Genomic DNA, 23,540 nt, shown 5'->3' with positions numbered 1-23,540 from the left:
GTTCCTTGAACTTGAAGCAGAGACCATATCACCAGCTGAGCAGGTTATCCCAAGTTCAAGGGATTTGGAGTGAGACTGATTCAAAGCTAGGCTCTACCACCTACTTGCTGTCTAACCATAGGCAAGTCACTTGACTCACGTTTCCTAATCTGTAAAATGGGCATATATTCATGCCACAAATATGTGCTGAGTAGGGCCTGTGTGTCTACTTAATAGAGCTTTAAGGAGGATTAAATGAGCATCAGATGAGCTCATAGATTCTAAGAGTTTAGCATGGTGCCTGGTGGGCCTGCCTCAGTAAATAATAGTCACTTTACACATGGCCTTCTCTGGCTGGGTGTTAACACACACATGTCCTTGGGAGGAATCACAGATTCTCATCCCAACCCTGAATATAAATGAGGCGTTACAGGGTGGAGGTGGACCTGACGCAGCCCCAGCATCCAGGGCATCTAGGAGTGTGGAGGCCCTCACCAAGGTAGCCTGTAGTCAGAGCTCAGAGAGGGCTGCTCTCTTCCCACCAGCAGCCCTGAGGGGTGCCGAGAGTTTTCTGGCCTCTAAGAGGGTAGACCTCTTTCAGCTGGGAGGGCTGAGTGGTGGGATGGCAGGGCCTCACCCCACTTCCCAGGTGGGACAGTTGGGCAGGGTGAAACTTTCCATCTGCCTCACAGCTCCCTGCAGACTGAGTCTGCCTGGTGATGTTTACCTTGGAGCAGGGCTTTAGGAGCCAGGCCTCTTCTTATACCAGGCCTCCTCTCCCTGCATGCCAGGTTCCAGGGCACCCAAGGGTGCTCCACTCTCTCCTTCCCCCAGGTCTCTGCCATCTTCACCGTCAGGTCTCAGGTCTAATCTCACCTCCTCAAAGAGGCTTCCCTGACCAGAGTAAAGTGTGCCCGCTGCAGCACCCTGGTTATTTCCTTCCTCACGTTTAACACCATCTACACTTGTCTTGTTTTTTTGTTTGCCAGTTCACCCTGTTGTGTGTCTTCCTACACTGTCATGTTAGTGCCCTGAGGATAGGAGCCTATTCTGTCTGAATCCTCAGCACCTGGAATCGGGACTGGCACATAGCAGGTGCTCAGTAAATATTTGTTGGGTGGATAGATAGGGGGGGAGCTGGCAGGCAGGAACTCCGGAAGTGCCCCATTGTTACCACCCACCCCATCTTAGGGTAGACATGGCATGGGACTGGAACGTCGGGCCTCTGCCGGGCTCTCACACAAACCTGAATTCTGCAGCTGCATACCAGGCACTTGGGTGGTTTCTGCAATGAGAGAGTCAACACTGACAGGCACTCTCTGTCCCTGGACCACCTTGCCACGTGTGAGGGTATAAGTTATCTTAAAGCGGGGAAGAATACTGGGACCGTTACGTCCAATCCCTGGATGCGCACCCCACATATCTGCACATGGCTACATGTACATGGCTCTTCCGCAGGCAAAGCCTCGCTCTGGGTCATTGAGAAACCCAACCATGACCCCAGGCGAGGGCTGCCGCTCCCCTGTGTGTTGGTGTGTCAGTACCTGGAAGATAAAGTATATAAGGCCATGTGTAAGGGCTGTATCTGCCCATGGGCAGGCAGTTGGCTGGACAAGTACCTCTGTCTGCAGAAGGTGGAGACAGCTGCTGTACTGGGCCAGGGTTCGTGGCAGGTGGCAGTTGAGGTTCTTGAGGTTCTTGATGCTGCACACACTGCCTCTGGTCTTCTGCATTCACGCCTTGCTCTTTTCAGCCAGTTTTGGGCTTTCCAGTGACTGCCTCCTCAGAGCCATCACCTCATTGAGGCCTCATAGTGAGTTGGGGTGAGGTTGTGGAATTCAGTGCTAGGTCGTGTGCTGGGGGCACTGACAGCCTTCAGGAGCAGGCCTAGGCAGAACATCTGGCTGAGATGGGAGCAGGGAGCTCCCAAGGCCTGGTCAGGAGAGACAGGGCTGTCATCAATAGTCAAGCTGGAGATGAGGTCTGAGACACAGAAAAGCTGTGTTGGGAAGAACATGCCAGCAGGCCGCTGGCATCCAAGAGTGGAAGAGCTCGTGGGTTTTCCCTCACTGCCACTTGGGGCACTGTCCCTGAGAAGGGAGCACTCGTTAGTTTTCTTTGGGCCCAGGAAGCGGTTACAGAGGCTGAGTCAGAGTTTGGAAGCAAAATTACCCAACTGTCTGTGCTCTTGGTTGTGGCTGGCTGTGGGAGAACAACGGAGGGGCTTCCTGCTCCGTGTGGATGTAGACTCACTCTCTCTGGGGCCCATCTCAGGACTCAGCCTCCTTTTATGCCTTCCACCGGGGTCAGACGGGCTTGCCTTCCACAACCGCTCAATTACACCACCTGTACCTATCTATGCTCCCAGTTCATGGCAGTCCTGGGTCTGTGACATTCTTATTGAAAATCCTTATTCAGATCACAGAGGGAGTCTTCAGCACCAACTAGTACCAATAGACTCGTTTCTCCTGCCGCCATAATGTTAATATAACAGTTCCCATTTCTTACCATGTTCAGTAAATTTAATTTGTGTTGGAAAGCAGCTTATTTGGCAAGATGATCAGTTGTTAACCTGAGTAAATGGCTTTCTTGATGACTATAAATTAAGCACGTTGTACTTTTCATGCATTGCGGTTGTCCTCATAAATACTATAGGCAGTTGCTGGTAGTCTCACTTGGTTACCTTTCCCATTACTGTTTTATCATCATTGTGGTAGGTGGGGAATTCATTCTGTTTTAATGACAAGGAGGAAGTGGTAACAAGGGGCTTGTTTAATGAGGAGCCCACCCCTGGGTCAGCATCTGTGTAGCTGTGGATCAGATTCTGGGCCTTACCCCACCCGGGGTATCCTCAGCCCTCTGTGGGGCCATTGTGAAGGGCATATGCAGGGCCTTCATGCTACTTTTGTCTTAATTGCAAGTAATCAGGAATCAAATATTTGCTGACAGCCAATTTCCATGTCAGGGAGAACCTGAGTGTTCTTGACAACTTCAGCAGCCACAGGTTGGCACCAGTGTTTCCTTAACACTGACCCCTCGGAGTGCAGCCTGCAGGGAAGGCCACCGGAGCCTCCCCAGCAAGCTAAGCAAACGTGAGTGCCTGCTGCCCTGTGTGACGCTGGGCCTCAGAGGTGCTCACTGCCATCTGGACACACAGCTTTCAAAGGAGGGGATCGGGGAAAGTAGCTTCTCCCCCAGCCCCCCATGAACTGGCTTTGGTTTGCCTGCCTGGGATGGAGTAGGTGGTCTCTGAAGCCCCTTCCAACTCTGCTTCTCCAGGATTCTAGTTCTCTTTACTCCAGAAGACCCACCTCCACGGACATCCATCTTCCCCTCATACCTCCATCCTTCCACTTCCTTCCTGCCCGCTTTGGAGAAGGCAAGGGAAAATGTACCCCTACCGGGTCAACACATGTGAGGCTTCACCACCCTTCCCATCCGAGCCCCTAGCCTGGCTTCTTAACTGCACTGAATTAGCCTTCAGGAGATCAGTTCTGAAAATTTCTGCATTTCTTAAAACCTGAGTATACTGGGGCCACACGAGGAGCAAGGCCTAGCACCTGTGGGGCCTCCTGAGGCCAGAGCAGGGCAGGCACTTTGGGGTAGGAGGATTCAGAGAGGGACACTTGGACTTGGGCTGGTAGCAAGCACTTCATAGAGGAAATGCCCACAAGGGTGACTTGGAGCTGGTTTAGCCAGAGGGAGAAAGCAATGGGGGCCAGGGCACACGCTCTGAAGCAGGCTCAGAGAGGCCAGGGCACAGAGACTTTGCCTCTTGTTTCTTCAAAATGGGCAATTAGTGGGTTGCATCCTATCTGCATGGGAAGGTTATTAAAACAGTGATCCCATGGCAATGCTCTGCGTCCTGGCCCTGTCTTGGGAGAGAAACAAAGGCTGATATTTTCGGAGCTGTTAGTTTCTTCTAGTAGGCACCAGCACTTTCTAGGGTAACCCATTTTCCAACAACCCAGGAGAATCACGCTAATCAAATATGCAAAGTGGCCATAAACACCGTGAGTGGGGGGCCTCCAGCCCAGAGCCTCCCTGCCAGGTGCCTGCCTGCCTTCTGCCTCCTTCCCTCCCCGCCACCATGAACCTTGACAGGAAGGTGTGCAGAGGGGCTGCTGAATGCCACTGGGCCTTCATGGTGACATGCGAACAATTAGCAAAGTGGATAAAAGAGATTCCCGCCTGCTTAGGATCTGCACTTTTACACTGCTCAGAGATATTTGACCTTCTAGTTTATTATGATTCAAGAAAAAGTCAATACTTCTTAGTTTGCCAAGGCTGGAGGAATTTAAATGAATTATTGAATCAAGCAGTTAATCTGCTGATAACTGATTTTTTTTCCTTTCAAATCTATAATGATGAAAAGCAGACTTAACCAAAAACAAGAAAAAGATTTTTTTCTTTCTTTTTTTTTTTTTCTTCTTTTTTGCTTAGATATTTTAATCCCATGGGTAGGAGCCGGGGCTGAAAGTTTGGTCATGATTACTAGGGCCATTCTGTCTTGCTGAGTATTTTGATGGAGATTTAATTAACACTTAAAGCAAAGTCTTCTGAGGCCGTAAAAATCTGTATTCACATTTCAGTTGTCTTTTGGTGTCCCTGTGTAATTCTCAACTTTCCATCTGTACCTTTAGTGACATGTGCTGATTATCTCATTTCCAGACTCCCAGAATGCAGTGTGATGTTGGTGATGGATGCCTGTTTCGCCTTTCACTTAAACGTGCCCTTTCCAGCTGCCCTGACCTCTTTGGTGTGTGAGCTCTGGGTGCTGCTGCCTGAGATCACTGTGGGTGTTGTAGGGTGCAGGGAACACTCAAGCAATGTGGCAGCTCCCATTTCCAGGGGCTCAGCCTTCTTGCCCATAACTGCAACATTGTGCTAGAAAGGACTGGGCTGTGGGGAAAGGCTGCTGGTGTCTCCCCTGATGACGTGTGTCATGGAGAACCACATTCTCCCCCGAGGAAATGGCCAGCCTCTGGTCTCCCTACCTCGGCTACCCCCACCCCCATCCTAACACTTGGAGCATGACTTTCTTCTTATGCCACATTTCCTCCCTGCAGTGACTCCCCAGTGCCTACAGTAGCGTACCTAAATTTCTCTGCTTGGCTCTCCAAGTCTCCCAGAAATCACACCTTGACCCCACCACTATACAAAACTCCTACTCACATCTAGTCTTCTACCTGAGACCTGCAAATGCCACCCACAGGGTGGCTGGGGGAGTCTTGGCTCAAGCCTGCTGTGTTTCTGGGAAAACCTTTCTCTCCTTTGCAGGGCCCACTGGCACATCACCCGCTCCGTGATCTCCGCCACTCCCAGTTACTTCTTCCAAACTTAGCTCCCTGGCTCCCATGCTCTTTGCCTGATCTGCATACATGTCACCACCTTACAGAATGACAAAGTCAGAAAGAGGGAAAGGTATGACTTGTTCATCTTTGAGACCCCTAAGGTGCCTAGGACACAAACTGGTCCAAAGTCATGACATAGTAAAGGAAAAGAAGGAAGGAAAAGGTATTGCAGGCAGGGGGCGGAGGGGACCACTTTTTTAAAAAGTCATTGATTTTAATAGGCCTGTAGTCCAGGAGGCTGACTGTGAGCCTGGGAGCAGTAGTGGCAGGCTTTGTCCTTCTGTGTAAGGTGCTTCTTTGTGAGCATGGAATAGCTGGGTGTTTTCATTTTTCAACTGGAAGCAGGAAAAGTAAGCCTAAGAAAGAACCAAGAGTTGATCAAAAGCCCCCAGCTGGGTCCTAGAATGGAAAGGTGTTGTGTTTCAGATGTTCAGAGTGAGTCAGCCATGAAACCTGAGCTCTGCAAGGCAGGACACCCTTCTTGGCACCAGTGACCACCTCATGGAGGGACAGGGACTCCCTAGGAGACCCCGAGCCCCCAGGCCCCACCTTGAGTAGCTTGGCTGCACAGGCAAATGGAGTCTGTGCTTGTGAGCTACAAAGGAAGCCCTTGACCCCAGACCCTCTGAGTGTTTATAGCTGACCCTCTGTGTTTGTGTGTCTGGCAGGGCTTTCCAGCCACAACGAGCTGCTGGCCTCCTGCGGGAAGAAGTTCTGCAGCCGAGGGAGCCGGTGCGTGCTCAGCAGGAAGACAGGGGAGCCCGAATGCCAGTGCCTGGAGGCATGCAGGCCCAGCTACGTGCCTGTGTGCGGCTCTGATGGGAGGTTTTATGAAAACCACTGTAAGCTCCACCGTGCTGCTTGCCTCCTGGGAAAGAGGATCACCGTCATCCACAGCAAGGACTGTTTCCTCAAAGGTAGGAACAGGGCCCTTGCCCTGTGGTTTTGGGTTTTGTGATGGATCTTCCAATGCCTTTTTGACAAGTGACCTGGGTGCTGAGTCTACAAGTTACATATGTTTAGGAAATAAAGACAAAGACTGGTGTGTAACAGAATAGCAGCAGTGGCATTTTGGTGATGCATACTCTGTGTCCCACCTCCAGAGACCCCTGCCCTTAGAGGAAGCTCCTTGGGGAGTAGAATCCAGGCAGGTCAAATTAAACCCTGGCTGGCACAGGTTCACTAGGGACCAGGCAACAGGGCACTACCCAGGTCTCCACATAGGACAGGCCTTTGCAAGGTTGTGACAAGGACCATGTTTACCCTTCTGCACAGAGTCCCATGAATCAGGAGGCTGTGCTGTGCATAGAATGTGGTCAGGCAGACACCAGCGCAATGTCTTCCAGCATGGCAAGACACAAACCCTGGCCTGGGGCAGTTGTTGATGGGAAGACATCCCATGTCTTGCCTGTCCAGAACACCTCTGAGCAAGACAAGGAAGCCCCTGCATGGACATCAGAACATGTCTGTGGAGCTGGGGCCAAGGATTCATGCTTTGGGCTGAGATTGAGTCAGAAAAGAAGGGAAGTACCAGCTCCCACTAGACGGTAAGAGCCATTAGGGCAGCGGCTATGGCTGTCTTATGCGCTTATGTATTAGCACCTAGCACTGTGCCCTGCACCAAGAAAATGCTCAACGGCTCCCAGATGCTTGAAGATACAAGAGTCAGAATGCACATCCTGGGTTGATTGATGTGGCCCTCGTAAATAGTACATGCCGTGGCCTGTGGAACTATTTATTGTATACAAATATTGGTGTACAAAATGGGTATACATGAATTAGGAAATGTGTAGAAGACAGAAGCAGCTTGCAGGCAGATGGGAACAGGCCCACATAGCCTGAGCTAGGAGATCCCACTTGGAGTTACGTGAGGTCAGGAATGTGCTTTAGGTTGCACAGGGAGGAGAGGAGGAGGCTTGGACTAGAGACCTGCCAAGTGCCTGCAACACTAGAAGACAAAGGCATGAGAGCAGTCCAGGCTGTAAAGGCCTGGGCACCAAGTGGGAAGGGGCAGAGCTCCTGCCTCACCCTCACAGAACCCCACTGAGGATGGTATGATGCTGACACACGTAAGCGGAGGCGGATTCATGGCTGAGGTGGTGGAGCAAAGGTGTGTTGGCCTCTGTTACATCCATCTGTGTCACCTGCACCCACCTAATGGGCCACTCCACTCAGCAGTCGTGGCAGCATGGAGTGCTAGGCAGGGCAGGGCTTGGGAAATGCGTGTTTACCCGGTGATGACAATAGTCTTGGACACTTTCACAGCTGTGCTTATGATGCTAATGCCAAGGTGCTTCAGAGATCATGAGACACATTATGGAAATGAGGCCAAAATGAGCCTAGGAAAAACGTCCCCAGTCTGGAAGCACTGCCCAGCCACGTGCCGCCAGTTCCTCTGCAACCGTGCACACTAAAACACTTGACCAGTTGCTCCAGCTTTATTGGCCGTGTTGAATTTTATAGACTGATGTTCCATTCTCTGGTTTCCAATATCCTTCAAATTGCATCTTCCTAAAGGTTTCTATTTCTGCATCAGAATGTGCACAGCCTCCCTCACCACCGGTTATTCAAACAACATTTCTCATTTAATGGGAGGGAAAAACCAGCCACCACAAAACCCACCGAGGTGAGGAGTGATGGGGACAAGCTGGCGTGGAGCGGGGGAGCAGGCAGCCTTGAGCAGATCTCAGGGCTCAGTTCTGCTTAATGCTGAGTGAATTTATCCACTGAATCCTTCTGACTCATTGAGGTTTTCACAGATTGTGAGTTGCCGCCCACTTGGTATAGCAGAACTCCTCTCTTAAGGACCCCTTTTTGGTGGAGAGTGGTGCCTGTGAGCTCCCAGAAAGACCAAGGGTGGCATCCCAGCTCTGGTACTTCCCAGCTGTGTGGTGTTGGTTGCATCACTCTGCTTCTCTGGGCCTTTTCCTCGACTGTAAAATGGGACTAACAGCAGTACCCACCTGCTGCAGCCATGGAGAGAAGTAAAGGAGGGGCTGCACAAGCACCACTTAGCACACTGCCTGGTGCATTGCATGGATTTGGTGTTCATGAGACCTGCCATCATTATTTATTTTAATCCAGCGTGGCCACCGGCCGAGAGTAGAGAGATGGCACAAACTGTGAAGAACACAGAGGCAGGAGCAAGGGTTCTGTCTGGGAGGTTTGGGGAGAGATTTCTGGGCCCAGATTATTTAATGGTAGCTGGAGAGTGGGTAGGGAAGACATGAGCGTCAAGCAGACACTCATTGCTGGGGCCTCTCCCAGCAATGTCCACCTAGAGCCAGGGCTTCTCTTTCTGCAGATGGCCTCTTGGGTCTGGACTCCAGTGGAAAGCCTTCAGTGCCTCACCCTCAGGGTCAGCTGTAGTCCTGGTGGGAGGGCAGAAGAGCTGGGCTGCCTCTCCTCGATCATTCCCATAGGGAGTGCCCAGCAAACAGGAAAGACCTGGGCACTGATTCACAGGAGCCTGACGGAAGGAAGGCAGGCCAGCCCCGAGGTGAGTGCCTTGGGGTGAGCACGTCACCTTCACCAGAACCATGGCTCCAGGGGGGAGTAGAATGAAATAGATGACAGAGGCTCTGTCGGGAACCTCTGTGGGGACAGAGGGTCCTGGAACAAAGGAGGATGTAAAGAACAAGTTCCTACAGTCCCCACCCCACAATGGCAGCAGAATATTTAATAACAGCTTGAGGTCCACGAATGACAGTTTGTCATTTGTCCCAATTTTCCAGGGAGTTATTAATACAGGAAACAAAAAAAATACCTTGTTTTTCATGCAAGCAAAAATTCTAAAATCATCCATCTTTCATTCTCTATTTCTATCAGACTTTACAAGAAGAAGTTGTGACTTCATTCTCTGGGACTTTATCTGTCCCCAGAAGTCAATATTAGGACAAGTCCTTGTGCAGCTGGAGTGTGTGGAGCAAGAGGAGAGAAGTGATGGGTTGTTCTGGGCTAAGCTGCTGCAGTTCAGAGCTCCCGTCTGTGGCTAGAGGCCCTGATTTCCTGTCAGGCAGGGGGTTCTCCTGAGGACTGGTGGGGGACACATAGCCTTCACCACCCTGCAAGGGAGAAGAGGCAGCATTCTAAATCCCATTTACAAGAAAACTTCTGGTATCACATTCCAGTTGCTATGGCAATGGGATTCCTTGTGAATATAAAATGAAATATATCATTTAGGGATCGTTAGCATGTACGGGAAATCAACCAGACTGAAAAGGATTGCTGCAGCTAGAGTTTACAGCTTTGATCCCAGATCTCCTGAGTCACAAGCAGGGTCTCACTGAAAGTCTGGGACAAAAGGAGGTGTGGGAAAGATGTATCTCTTCTTGTAGCAAAATTAGAGTCACATTTTTCCTCAGCACCAAATCCTACCAAGAGAATGCCAAGATATTGGGTGGATTTCACTGTTTAACTTCTTATAGAGTTTGTGTTTTCAAAGTTATCTTGTGACATCGCATTCCTATTTGTGTATTATTGGCACTTTTAAACTCATTTTTCTTGGTTTTGAATTCACGCTTTATCTCCTACGCTGTTCACGAAGATGAGCTTCCCTTTCAGCAATCACTCACCAAGCCAGCGTTGTATTATACCAGATGATACAATGTCATAGTTGGGCAGTTTTCCAAACAAACCATGAAATTATGGAAGAAAGGGGACTGTTAGAGGTTCTGTTTTAAGGGGCGCCTTCAGCTTCCTCAGCCTGCTGGCGGTTGCAGGTGGATTTGGGTGCTTCAGAGGGGAGTTCCCAAGCTAATGAAAGACAGGAAATCATTTCCATTTTTGGAAACAAGTTAAACATACTACAGGCTCACTAAGAAATCTTTTTTTCTTACTTGTTACTAAACAGACATAAAAACTCAGTATTTTGTTGCAAGTTAGCAGAGCAAATAGAGCTTGCTGCCAAAGAGCCTTTTTTCTTCTTCTTCTTGTTATTTTGTTGTTGTTGTTACTTTGAGTCTTGTTACTTTAGAAATTTAAATTGGACCCCACACCTCCAGGGGCATTTCTACACTTCCACAAGTGTTCTCTGTCCTAACAGGGAAAGCTTCTTACATCCCCAGCTTTGTCAGCCCAGTCCAGCTCTCAGCGGGAGACTCATTTCCTGGGATGTGTGAGATCCAGCTGCAGGGCTGTGATGCTGTCAGGCATTGATAGGGGATTTGGTGTAACTCTGCTGGAGCAGTCCCTATAGCAAGAGGTGCTGGGGCCTGTGGAAGCATCAGGGAGGCCCAGGCTGATGGGACAATGTGGCACGTGCTCAAGGGCACTGCTTTGGCACGTGAGCTTTCTGTGCCTCATTTACCTCATCTGTAAAATGGGGATAATAACAGCACTTACCTCGTAGAGTGTTGTGAGTATGACAGGAGCAGCACCTGGCATGCAGTGAGCATTATTCTCTAAGCAGTGTCAACAGCACTAGGGATGATGCTGGTGCCGTTGTAACATCACGGCTTGTTCAAGGAGCAGATGCAACAAGCTATAAGACCCTTGCCCATTTATGTGACAACTCTGTAATGAGCTAAGAGGTCAGGGGTGGTGGGTCCTCCTGTGAATGAGGGGAGAGAAGAACATTGGCCCTCCATATTTATTTAATGAATGACTAGAATTTGACCTCCAGTTGATCAAAGTTAATGATCACTTTCTCTGTCTTGCTGAGAGACGTTAAGGAGCCACCCAAGTTCATCTAGCAGGTTAGTAGAAAAGCAAGGGGAGAATTAGGTATCTCTGATCCCCAGTCTGGACAAAGCTCCTAGAATGTACCTCCGGGCTCTCAGGAAATGCCAGTGGAGCCTGGGGTAAGAATTCATCTGCCTGAGGATGAGAATGTTTAGAGAAGGTGCTGGAGGAGAGGGGACCTTCAAGGTGGATTTTGAAGAGCAAGGGAAGGTTTGCTAGGTTGAGAGTGTGGGGAAGGCTTTCTAGGGGTACAGGCATGAAGTACCTCCAGTCTCAGGGAAGAGCAAGTGATTATGGGATCCTGGGTGTAGGGGAGAGCATAGTTGGGGATAAAGGCAGACAAGTGGATCACAGCAAGCTGGGAAAAGGCCTTGTGTGCCAAGCAGGGAAGTCTGAACTCACGCTGACCAGTGTTGTGTCCAGAATTGGTGGGTTCTTGGTCTTACTGACTTCAAGAATGAAGCCGCGGACCCTCGCGGTGAGTGTTACAAGTTCTTAAAGATGGTGTGTCCGGAGTTTTTTCCTTCTGATGTTTGGACGTGTTCAGAGTTTCTTCCTTCTGGTGGGTTCGTGGTCTCGCTGGCTTCAGGAGTGAAGCTGCGGACTTTTGCGGTGAGTGTTAACAGCTCTTAAGGCAGCATGTCTGGAGTTGTTCATTCCTCCTGGTGGGTTAGTTGCCTCGCTGGCCTCAGAAGTGAAGCTGCAGACCTTTGCGGTGAGTGTTACAGCTCATAAAGGCAGTGCAGCCCCAAAGAGTGAGCAGCAGCAAGATTTATTGCAAAGAGCGAAAGAACAAAGCTTCCACAGGGTGGAAGGGGACCCAGGTTGCCACTGCTGGCTGGGGCAGCCTGCTTTTATTCCTTTATCTGGCCCCACCCACGTCCTGCTGATTGGTCCATTTTACAGAGAGCTGATTGGTCTGTTTTACAGAGCGCTGATTGGTCCATTTTGACAGGGTGCTGATTGGTGTGTTTACAATCCCTGAGCTAGACAGAAAAGTTCTCCAAGTCCCCACTAGATTAGCTAGACACAGAGCACTGATTGGTGCATTTACAAACCTTGAGCTAGACACAGGGTGCTGATTGGTGTATTTACAAACCTTGAGCTAGATACAGAGTGCTGATTGGTGTATCTACAATCCCTTAGCTAGACATAAAAGTTCTCCAAGTCCCTACTAGACTCAGGAGCCCAGCTGGCTTCACCTAGTGAATCCCGCACTGGGCTGCAGGTGGAGCTGCCTGCCAGTCCCGCGCAGTGCACCTGCACTCCTCAGCCCTTGGGCGGTCAATGGGACCTGGTGCCATGGAGCAGGTGGCGGCGCTCATTGGGGAGGCTCGGGCCACGCAGGAGCCCACAGTGGTGGGGAGGCTCAGGCATGGTGGGCTGCAGGTCCTAAGCCCTGCCCTGCGGGGAGGCAGCTGAGGCTCGGCGAGAATTCGAGCACAGCCCGGTGGGCTGGCACTGCTGGGGGACCCGGCGCACCCTCCGCAGCTGCTGGCCCGGGTGCTAAGCCCCTCGCTGTCCGGGGCCAGTGGTGCCAGCTGGCCACTGTGAGTGCAGGGCCCACCAAGCCCATGCCCACCTGGAACTCAGGCTGGCCCACGAGCGTCGCACGCAGCCCCAGTTCCCGCCAGTGCCTCTCCCTCCACACCTCCCCGCAAGCAGAGGGAGCTGGCTCCAGCCTCGGCCAGCCCAGAGGGGGTTCCCACAGTGCAGCGGCAGGCTGAAGGGCTCCTCAAGCATGGCCAGAGTGGGCACCGAGGCTGAGGAGGCGCCAAGAGTGAGCGAGGGCTGCCAGCATGCTGTCACCTCTCAGTGTCAGATAAGCTACTGCAACATTCTCATTTCCCAAAGAGGGACCGTGAAGCCCAGAGAGGGCTAGTACCTGTCCCAAGTCACACAGGCAGAGCCAAGCCAGGGCCCAGCCTTTGCTGCTGCGGCAGGCCCTTCAAAGGCACCCATAGCTTTGTGGCTGTTTTTAGTTAGGGCTCAGCAAGGCATGTCCCCAACAGATGCAATTGCTTTATGCTTCTTCCCCAGGAGACCTCCTGGTGCGGAAGGAAGGCTCAGGAGCCATGGGCAGTGGAAAGGGCCTCACGTGCCACTGCTGGGTGGGGCTTCCCTGCTCCGCAGGTCATTAAGAAGCCAGCTACACCTTCTCCAGGGAAAGCTGGCTCAATCATCCCAAACTCACAGAGCTTCTGGACATCAGGAAACCAGACCCTTGTCTCCTTTCTAAGGAAAGAGTAGGAAACTCAGGGATACCCAGAAGGTTACCAGGGGAACCTGGGGTCAAAAGCAGGCAGAGCCTCTGGGGACAAGCCTACCTTCAGCCTGGTCTGGCCTTGGAAGCTGGCCTCCACTTTCTCTCCAGACTCCCTTTCCTGTCCCTCCAGTTGCCCTTCCACTTCTGGGCCTACCCACATTTCTGTCCAGTAGCCGCTGTTGTTCTTTCCGTCTTTGCAAAGGGATCTCTCTGTCCCCAGCCCTCTTCCTGGCCTTCACTTTAAGCTCCACAGAAGAGGGTTTGGCTATTTTCTGCCAAGCCACTCACCTTCACAGACATCTGTTGAATGCCCACTTGGTGCTAAGGCTGTGCCAGGACCTGAGGATACCAGTATGATCAGAACACCGGGCCTGACCTCAAGGAATTTATAGCCAAAAGAAACGCCACACATCTCCACCCTCTGGGTTATCCTTTGGGAGCTACTTTAGCCAGAGATGCCTCCAAGACCTCAAGGACAAACGGGAATCTTTACGGACTGTCTCTCATGTTGGATACCCTCTCCTCACTCCTCCGCAGATTCTGTCAGCATCTGTGAAAACAACTAGGACTTGACTGAACTGACAGTTCACTCATAGCCCCATAGTCCAGCATCCCTGGGAGCTCAGTTGTCCCATTTACAGTATCTGCTTCCAGGATCAAGAAAAGTGACCTAAAACAAATATGTGTGTTCTTTGGATATTTCCTCCAGGTTTTATGCAAGGAACTGTCTTGGTGTGAGCACCCTGCAAATGTGCAAGAATATTATCAGTTCAGCATGTGTGGTGTGCTCCACAGAACTGCTGCACTTTGAATGAATTAATTACATTCCAGTAATTAAAAATTGCTAAGAAGTTACTGAGCTGAGAAAGTCTCGTGGTGCATTGATTTCACTTATGGAAACAAGCTACAGCCTCCGAGTCCCCCACATTGTTTCCTGCTGTTTTCTGGCATCCTGTCCTTCTTTCTCCAACCCCTCCTTTGCTGTGCACTCCTCAGTCCCGTCGGTTGCTGGCGGCCTAGTCTCTCTCATCCTAAAGCCCAGAGGAGCAGGCTGTTGTCCCAGCATCCTCCTAGGTAGCCTTTCATCTCTTCCCTGTCAGGCCGCAGAGCATTTCCTGCACTGGCTGTCTCCACTTCTGCAACTTCCCTGAATTCTGCCCTCTAGGGTCTGCACCTAGCTCCTGTCCTGTTACCCCTGCCACTGATTTTGCTAAGATCACCTTACCCTTCTAAATGCCAAGAAGGCACTTTCCAGGCCTGGTCTTGCTGCATCCTTCCTGCAGTGAGCTCTGTCATCCTCCCTGCAACCCTGTTCCACTGTCTTCTAGGGACCAGCCCCCATCCCTCTGACTCTCCATAGACCCCTCCTTCTCTTGCAGCTGCTTCCAGGTCTTTCCCCTGGGGCTGTCTTCTCACAGTTCCAGCCATGCCTCAAAGACCCAGACTGTCCCATGAGCAAAGACCCAACCATATCTTCATCCCTGACCTCTCCTCACGTTTCAGTCTACCTCTCATTCCACCTGGGATGGTCCATCCCACCATCATCTCCTGGCTGGATGACCTCTATGGCCTCCTAGCTATTCTCTGAGCCCCGGGTCAGATGCTTCTTCAAATCCACTTTCCATATGGCATTTAGAGTAAGCTTTCCAAGATGGAACTTTGACCATGGTTCTGTCCTGCTCGAACCCTTCTGTCCAGTTGTTCAGCAATATTCATGTACTATGTGCCAGATACTATTTGGAGATGTGGGGACACAGCAGGGAACAAAACAGAGCTCAGTCCCCATGGCAGGTACAGTCTTGTGGGAGAAACAAACAGTAAACAAGAGATGAAGTCTATGTGATGGTGACAAGTGCCATGGAGCAGAATAAAGCCAGGAGGGCAGTTAGCCAGAGCCTCTGATATGAGAAGTGACATTTGGGCAAAGGCCTGCAGCAGGCCGGGGGGTTAGGTAGTGAGGCATTTGAATATCTGGGGGAAGAGTATCCCAGGCAGTGGCAATACAAAGTTTGCAAAGATCCTAAGTTAGGAGCTTGCCTAGCGTGTTTGGGGGCTCACAAGGGGGCCAGAGTTGCTGGACCAGGGTAAGTAAGCAGAGAGAAACTGAGCAAGTCAGAGGGCTGATGGGGTTGATCTCCCCATAGGGCTCTGTTGGCCATTGGAAGCCCAAGCTCTTTGCCACTTGGCTATATTGCCCTTCTCATTACTCCATGAGGCCCACCCAAAAGTGGCCTTGATGAGGGGAGGGAGTGACATGGAGCCTCCTCCCCAGGCTTCTCCGCAGAAGGCTGTTTGAGGAAAGCCCTGTGTGGACAGGAGGGGTGCCGGTGGCTCAGGTGCTCAGATCCATGTGAGCGGACCCTATGCCTAACACTCGAGAGGTTTCAGATGATCACCAGGAGCCAGATGTTTAATTACTGGAGCAGGAAGAAGTGGATTTGGGACTCCTTTAAGGTTCTCCCCTATCGTGCCTTCAATTAAGATCAAGGCCCCCGTGTAGCAGCCGCTAAATGACACCATGTATTGAATCTCTGTGCTCAAGCAGTTTGTCTAATTATCTGTGTGATAGACTCAGCAGCTGTCAGACCAGCCACAACTCAAATACGTGGTCTCTGTATGCCTGCCTCAAAGTGTTTTATGCCCACTAGCAAGCTCGAGGACAGGACTTTCATGCTCTTTTCTACATGTGGGATCCCTTTCAGGTTCCTCTGCTGCCTGGTGATATAAGGCATTGAAGGGGCCAGTGGCTGGGAGGACAGTGGGTACAAGAATTGAGCAGAGGCCTGGGGGCTGGGCTGTTCCCTCCCTCGCCCCAGCCCTTGTGCCTCGCATGGTCACTCAGCCTCTCTGCCTGCTTTTCTGGACAGGGAAGCAGTGACCCAGTTTGGGCCATCTTCTCCAAAGAGAGGGAGGAGCACTTGCCACTGTGTCAAGTTAACTGAAATAAATGAGGGGGATCAGGAGGCAGTGACCCCGGGGAGAGTAAATGACTACTCATCTCCATCAGCAGAGAGTGTCTTCAGGAGTAAACACTTCCCAGCAGAGCAGGCTTGTTGGATGAAGGAGGAACAAGACCACACCAAACAACTGAATGTAAGGTCTGTGGAGTTGAGTCCTCAGCCAGGAGAACTGAGGGACAGAACTACAGAAAGCTGGGGCCCAGCCCTGTACAGCATCCTGGGTCTCCGGGAACCACCCATGCTTCCTGATTGTAGGTGAGCTTGTGCCCAGTCCTGCACCTGGGTGCCTCATGAGGGCCAGATCCAGAACACATGTATTCTCCAGGCTAATGAGGGAAGACAGACTTAACAGTGACTACTGAGTTTGGACATCTCCTAGAGAGTTCTTCCCTCTGCTTTTCTTCTTGTTGTGCTCATTTCTGCTTTGATGCATTTTGATCACTTGTTAATGAAAGTAATCGGAGTGAAAACTACTTTCAAAAAGCTCCTCTAAAGGAAAGTAGCAAAATCACTTTGCTTGCAGGTAATTAAAATAGCCAGATGCAGTGAACTCTGTCCACTTATTATAAGCAGGGTGATCTGAGTTGTGCACTTCTCTTTGTAGCTGGAAAAAAGAGCTCATCCAGGGACTTAGCAGCCATCTCTCTTTTCTTGTCTTCCTTAGGGAACTTGTGCTTTCTCTTCCACTGCTTGTGTTCAGTGCACTCCATGCCCCCTTCAGTTGGCTAAGGTATGCCCAAAGGCCTGGTCTACAGTGGTCCAGCAAATGCCTCTTTGAGCCTTTGCCTCCCTCACTCATTCGGCCTGGCTAGCTCTCTGACTTTTCCTCCAATACACCTGTACATCTCTGTCTCTTTCTGCCTTCCTCCACCCCATCTTTGTCTCTGTTTCTCAGATGCTCATCCAGTGATCCATATTTCCATCAAAATATAATAAACCCAAGGTATTTTTATAGTGATTTTCAGAGATCTTTGCTTATATCCAGTCAGGTGGAGCTTGTACAGACCCAGGTCTGCATGAGTCCTCATAGCTGAGACTTTAATCTTTTCCCCGTGCAAGCTTGTCCAATGATTTGGGGAACCCGAGATTAGAGACCTCAGAGGATATGAAGGGCAGAACCTTTCTGGATAGGTGGGTGACGGACAGGAAAGCAGGGGCAAGGAAGATGTCTCTTTTAAAGCTACAAAAGAAGAAATAACCTAGACAAAGGAGGAGGTTTCAGAAGGGGACACCAGGGTAGGGGCAGGGGTGTCAGAAAGGGTCAGTGACACATCATCCTAATTCCGTAGAGAGTGAGCTTGCTTGTTCTCCTTCCCACCCACCTGCAGAACTCCAGATTTTCAAGGGCATCTCTCAACTGTTTAGCCATGAATGCTGGTTACAGGGAAGTTAAGACCCCTCTCCAGATGCAATATGTCGTGGCAGTGACCATGGATTTAGCTGTAATTCCAGTCTGGTCAATCTCACTGGGCTGCAGTGAGAGTAAACAGAGGTGAAGCCTGAACAGACCTGTCTGAACACGAATGAAAGGGAAGCTGGCTTCTGCAACAGAGGAGGAGGAGAGCACACACTTAAGATGCAGCAAAAGAGCATGCTTTGGGGAAAAATTATTACAAGAAACAGAAGCACATTTTAGACAGTAACTGTGTTCTACTCCCAATGCAAGAAAACATGAACTCTGAAATGAGATAAAAAATGGGATTGTAAATTGGCTGAGCCACAGTCAAAAATAAAATGGAAGCTGGGGGAGGTAAGGAAAGAATATAAAGAACCCGAAATACAATTGCAGAAGTTCCTTCTCTACTTCAAGCAGTCAAAGGAAAGATTAACCGTACAGAAATCATAGTTGTTCCAATACAGGGAACAAACTTGAAAACCGCTCCCCAAATACACCGAGAATGAGAAGAAGATTTAAAAAATAATGTGGGAGAGGATGATAGTTATGTAAGACAGAGATAAAAGATTTAAAATAATAGTGATTGGTTATCTTAAAGACCTCAGAGCAATTCAAATGGACACAATAAGCAAAGAGAGATCCAAAAAAATAAGTGCCCTATGCTGAAAGATCTATCAAATAAGTCAAAATATAATTGCTAACATTTTAGGTTTTGAAAAAAAAAATTAAGGTGATCTGAAGTATCCAGAAAGAGAAAAACAAAGCAGACCAAAAAAAAAAAATCCTACCTGGTGTTGCACTGGGGGCTCTTGAGTGGTTTCAGCTGACCGGCTTGCCCAGGGGCAGCTTCTCCCCTTCAGTTACATTTGTGTCAAAGGTGAGTCTCAGACACCGTCTGGTATGAAGGAAAAAAACATTCTGTCCTTGGACTTTTCTGCGATATTAAGAAGCAAGAAGGCAATGAAGAACATTGGTAGAGTTTTGGGGTGGTAAGACCATGATGCAAGAATTCTACACTTATCAAATGGTGATCCATGTATGGAAACAATAAAAAGTATTTTCTGCTGGGCAAGGGTTCAAATAATACACCATCCGTGTACTCTTGGCTGGGAAAAAAAGTGAAAGATGAACCCTTCACATTCTACAGAGAAATCAGAGAATCTGACAAAGAGGAACTCAAGGCTTAGGTGAGCACAGAGGCTCTTGAAATGGGAAGGTGTCTAAATAACTTTTTCAAATATAGTTACCAAAAATTGCAAAGGGTAAATGATGAGGTTAAGTGCACTTAATTTTCTTGACTGACTTATTGGAATTTCAACATATCATGCATAATCCTTGATTCAGTATGTTAAAAAGCATACATGAGGGCAATATTCCATCAGAGCCCAGAACGAACCTCACACAGCCCCAGACAAGTGTCCGTGGTTGTTCCCAGGTGACCTGAGAGACTTCACCTCCTGCCTTCACTGGTGTATCCAGAGACCATGGGAAGGATCAGCCACTGACTGACGTGTTCGACCTACGGTCGGGCCTCCCCGTGCCTTCATCTCGGTGGCTAGAGTGTGCTCCCCAGAAAGCATGCAGGGCTACAACTGAAGTGGAAGAAACCCTCAGCGGGTCATAGTGTGTCTTCCCTGTGTGATGAAGCCTTTGTTCATGGGCGTGTGTCAGTATGCCAGTGACATGGTCAGGACAATTGGGAAGGCCTGAACTATTGGTTCTAATGTTGCAGTCAATACAATGTGATTAACCAATTAGAGAGAAATGCATAAGAGCCAAATTCTGTTGCCAAGAAAAGGCAAAGAAGGTAGAAGAGCTGCCCTGTTAAGAGATAGAGGTAGAAGTTCAACCCCCAAGGCAATAAAGGGCCACCATGGGACACAGCCTTGCAGAAAAGAAGGAATGGCCATCAGGGTGGGGTGGATAGGATCATGGGAAATACACATTCTCATTCACAGAGAATGTGCCAGGCTGCCAGCCCACCGCCAGGGGCTGTATGGACGTCATCTCATGCACTCCTTTTCCTAGTTGGTGTTTACTGAGAGGCAAAGAGAAGCCAAATAACTTTCCCAGTTACTGAACTTGTAAATGACTGCACCAGTACTGGCACCTGCACATCCCCTTTCAGTGTGTGTCAGTGGCCACTCCCACGATTAGGAGAGATATTTGTCAGGGAGTGGGGCTTGACCTGAACCTGGAAGAGTGGGTGGGTGGGACATGAACAACCAGGTACAGGGCAGGGGCAGCAGCAGGGGGAAAGACTTCATGCAGCTTTGCTGATGTTATGGCTGCATTCCTTCCTCCTCCACCAGACTTGGCACTTGCAACTGATCAGACAGCAGGTACCTACAAACTCTCACTCCCCTAAAGGGAAATGAGGAGAAGTTAGAGTTACCGCAGACATCAAGTATTGTATATCCAGTTGTTTTAATGAACTGAATCACATTTACACCCATCTTGTCTTTGAACTTCAGTGGCTGTCTCCACGTGGCTATGTGACGTGACAACCCCAGTGAGCACATTACAAAGGAAGAAAGTCCCCGCCAATGCCACGTGAAACACAGGGTGAGGGCTTCGTTGCACAGGAAGAAAAACGTCCATAGTTCTCGGTCACACTTTTCTGTCTCTCCACTTCTGCCTGGGTTCCTTCTCGCCAGTGTCCCCACCTCTGCCCCCTGCCAAATTTCAGTGACATGAAGATCTTGTTTATGTGCCAGGCTTGTCTCAATAAACATTCTCCTAGCAATTTTAAAGGAACAAACTTTCCATATTAAAAACTTTTGTGGTTCTCAGGGTAAACAACTGTGGGTATCAGGAAGACCTGAAGAAATGGGGAATCTATACAAAAGGAAGGCAAAGTCCACTGCTGAGAAATGTGGTTTCTCTCTGTAAAACATGCTGACAGAAGCCCATATACTAATTTAGAGAAACAACTGGCACAAAACAAGATGCACAGTTGAGCGTGCCTGTCTAGAAGGCTGGGAAGGAAAGAACTTGGAGTGAAGGCACCACCAGGATTCCTGTGGCTATAGCCCCACGGAGACTGCTGGCTGTGATTATAATCATCAAGCTTTGCAGCAAATGATTGTGATTTTACACATCCTACCCTTTTTAAAAAACCAGAGATTGGATGAGAATGGAGGGCAGGGTAACAATTAACTCAAAGGGCCCATATGACATGCCAGGTCCAAGGCTGAGCATCCTGTGCACTTTCTGTTCTTTAATCCTATGACAGCCCTTCAGGGTAAGGACTGTTATTACCCCTAACTTGGCAGGTGAGGAAACTGAGGCTCACAGAGGTTTAATGACTTGCCCAACACCACTCAACTGGTGAGGAGGAGAGCTGCAATAAAGACTGATTTGAAATGTTAAATGTTGTCTTTGCTCTGTCTGCTCTGCCACATCTCTTACATGTATAATTTAAAAAAAAACACACACACATAGTGATTATCATTCAGCAGCTGGGCAGATTGTGCCTGCACTCTCACTTGTGTTCTGAAGGCAACTTTCTGCACGTGTAGCTGACATGTGCCCGTGTTGTTAGCCACTCTTGACTCGACAAAGAAATTGCGATGGTTTTTGAAAATCTTTCTTTGTTGTCTTTGTTCCTTCTACTATGCCACACTGTCTATGTATATAATGATTTCTGTAATTAAAAAAGGAAGGAGGCCTTGCAGTGAGCACCTGCGCAGTCTCTCCCTTGTTCAAAATTAGCAAAAAGCCGGGGACTGTGTATGGCTCACCTCAGAGGAGCCAGTGGACAGGGTGGGCTCGGGACCGAGCTGCTAACTACATTTGCTGCCAGTGGACTCAGCCTCTGTGCAGCCCATGTTGGGTTCTAGGGGGACCAGGAGCCTGTGGGGCAGCCCGAGATGGCAGCCTTGGAAAAGGAATTCAACGTGGGTGTGATCAGGGATAGAGCTTCTCTCGTGTACATCACACAGGAACCCATGAGTGGTACCAGCATGTGCTCTAAACCTCATCCTGCCTGTTTGTTCACACTCCTGAGGATAGTAAAGTAGTGGTCCCTGTTTTCAACACTGCACCGATCAAGTTGCATTCTTGTGCTTCACGATTTCATAGAAAGATCTGTGATTCTTGTATCTGGGCCATTCATGCCTTGGCAGGCTTCTGCAATTCCGCATTTCATTGCTTCAACAAACAGTGCTGAGTGCCTGCTGTGTACCAGGCCTAGTCGAGGGCCCGGTGGCGGGGGTCCAAGAGGAGTGTGAGAGGGCCCTGCCCATGGGGAGCTGAGAGGGGACACACACCCCCTGCCTATTGTAAACCAGGGTGGGGAGCGCGACAACGGAGCATGTCCAGTCTGTTATGGAAGGAACAGGGAGGCCTCCAAGAGGGGGTGCCATCTGGACTGAGTACTAAATGATGAGAAATGGGTTAGAGAAAGAGGAGGGGAGTCTTCTAGGCCAAGGGTTAGGGTATGAAGCCAGCATGGGGAGCCACAAGCCAATTGGTGTTTCTCCAAATATAGAGTTTAGGGCAGAGAGAAAGCAGCAAGGGCAAGCCTGGAAAGGAGCTTTGGCCAAGGTGGGGCCAGACCTGGACCATCAGGTTAAGGAGTGTGGACTTTCTCCTGGATGCAAGGGGAGGCAGCATTCTAGGGTTTTAAACCATAGGCCTGGTGTTCAGAAAGATCAGCTGTGTTGTCCTTGGGACAGAGTGACCCTGGAGGCAGGGGCCCAGCAGGAGGCATCGAGGACATTCATCAAAGCCACACAGAGGCCTGAATCGGGGGAGTGGGCAGACCGGAGAATCACTTAGGAAAAATACAGTCAGCAGGACCAGGCACTGATTGTGAAAATTAACCATCACACCTGCCCACCCCAGGATGGTTCTAACTGCCTTCCTCCATCCTTAGCCAGTCCTCATCTAAGCAGAAGTATAAGTCATCCCAGCGAGGCCTGAGTGAAATCCTTCAACTGACACGAGCCAAGTTTCCCATTTGGGCTGGGCCCTGAACAGTCCTGTGGAAGTGTCAGCCCTTCGTCAGGGCGCACCCTGTCACCACCCCATCTGGAAAGTGGGCCACTGATTCAGAAAGGAAATGTGGCTTGGATGCCGAAGTCAGAGTATGATTCTCCTACCCTGTGGCTCAGTCCCTGTCCTGGACTATAGATGGATGGAGTGTTGCACTCTAGGGTCATTGCACCTTCCTTTCCTGAGTTGCAACCTCCGCCTCCAGTACGCAGGGGTTCCGCAGGAGGGTGGGGAAGCAGCTTGATTCCAGAAGTCTTTACCTCTCCTCATCCACCAGCCTCAGAGGTGCTTTCTGCCAATCACATTTTTCCCAGCAGTCTTCTTTTCCTCCAGAAGCTTAATAATTTAAACAATATCCATTTGAAATTATATTTAAACACTTAAACAATGTAAGATGCAAACTTAAGGGGAGAAAGACCAAAGGGGAATGTAGGTGTCGGATTTCTCAGAACAAAAGAACAGTCCACAATTGGAGGGGGAGGAGTGGCAGAGCGCAGAGGCTGCTGATTAGATCCAAGTGTGCCTCCTTTCTAAGGATACCTTTGTCTGGGAAATGCACGCCTCGACCAGCAAGCTGCTGAGTTCAAAGACATGGGAATCTGGGTATTTAATCAACCGCCTTGGTGACTGGAGCATGGGGGAGCCTAGTTACTCCTGGAAATCGGTAATGAAGGCTGCGGCAAGAGACCCGCCTCTTAATAAGGCAGCAGCCAATTAACAGAGCAAATGTTTGAGGTGTCCCCGCCGAGTGATGGGACGTCTTGTCTTCTCCCAGGGCCCTGGGGCCTGTCAGTCAGACAGGCAGGTACATGACTTAAGTTAATTGGAGAAAAACTCCTTCCAGGGAAGTGGGCACTGGTTTGTCATTCAATGGGACGGAGATCTGGTTTTGACAAGTACCTTTG

General features: G+C 49.8%; 1 protein-coding gene across 2 annotated transcripts in view; it reads left to right on the top strand.

The window, feature by feature from the left end:
- The window catches only part of FSTL4 (follistatin like 4), a 413,052-nt gene that overhangs the window by 199,602 nt on the left and 189,910 nt on the right, over positions 1-23,540 (top strand). For both annotated transcript variants that reach the window (XM_031011434.3, XM_055386609.2), the window contains exon 4: positions 6,002-6,250. In XM_031011434.3, the coding sequence (XP_030867294.2) occupies positions 6,002-6,250 (249 nt within the window). The remainder of the gene's footprint in view (positions 1-6,001; positions 6,251-23,540) is intronic.

The sequence above is a fragment of the Gorilla gorilla genome, chromosome 4 (assembly GCF_029281585.2).
Source record: "Gorilla gorilla gorilla isolate KB3781 chromosome 4, NHGRI_mGorGor1-v2.1_pri, whole genome shotgun sequence".
In the NCBI taxonomy this organism is placed as follows: Eukaryota; Metazoa; Chordata; class Mammalia; order Primates; family Hominidae; genus Gorilla; species Gorilla gorilla.
This window is presented reverse-complemented; position numbering and strand designations above follow the sequence as displayed.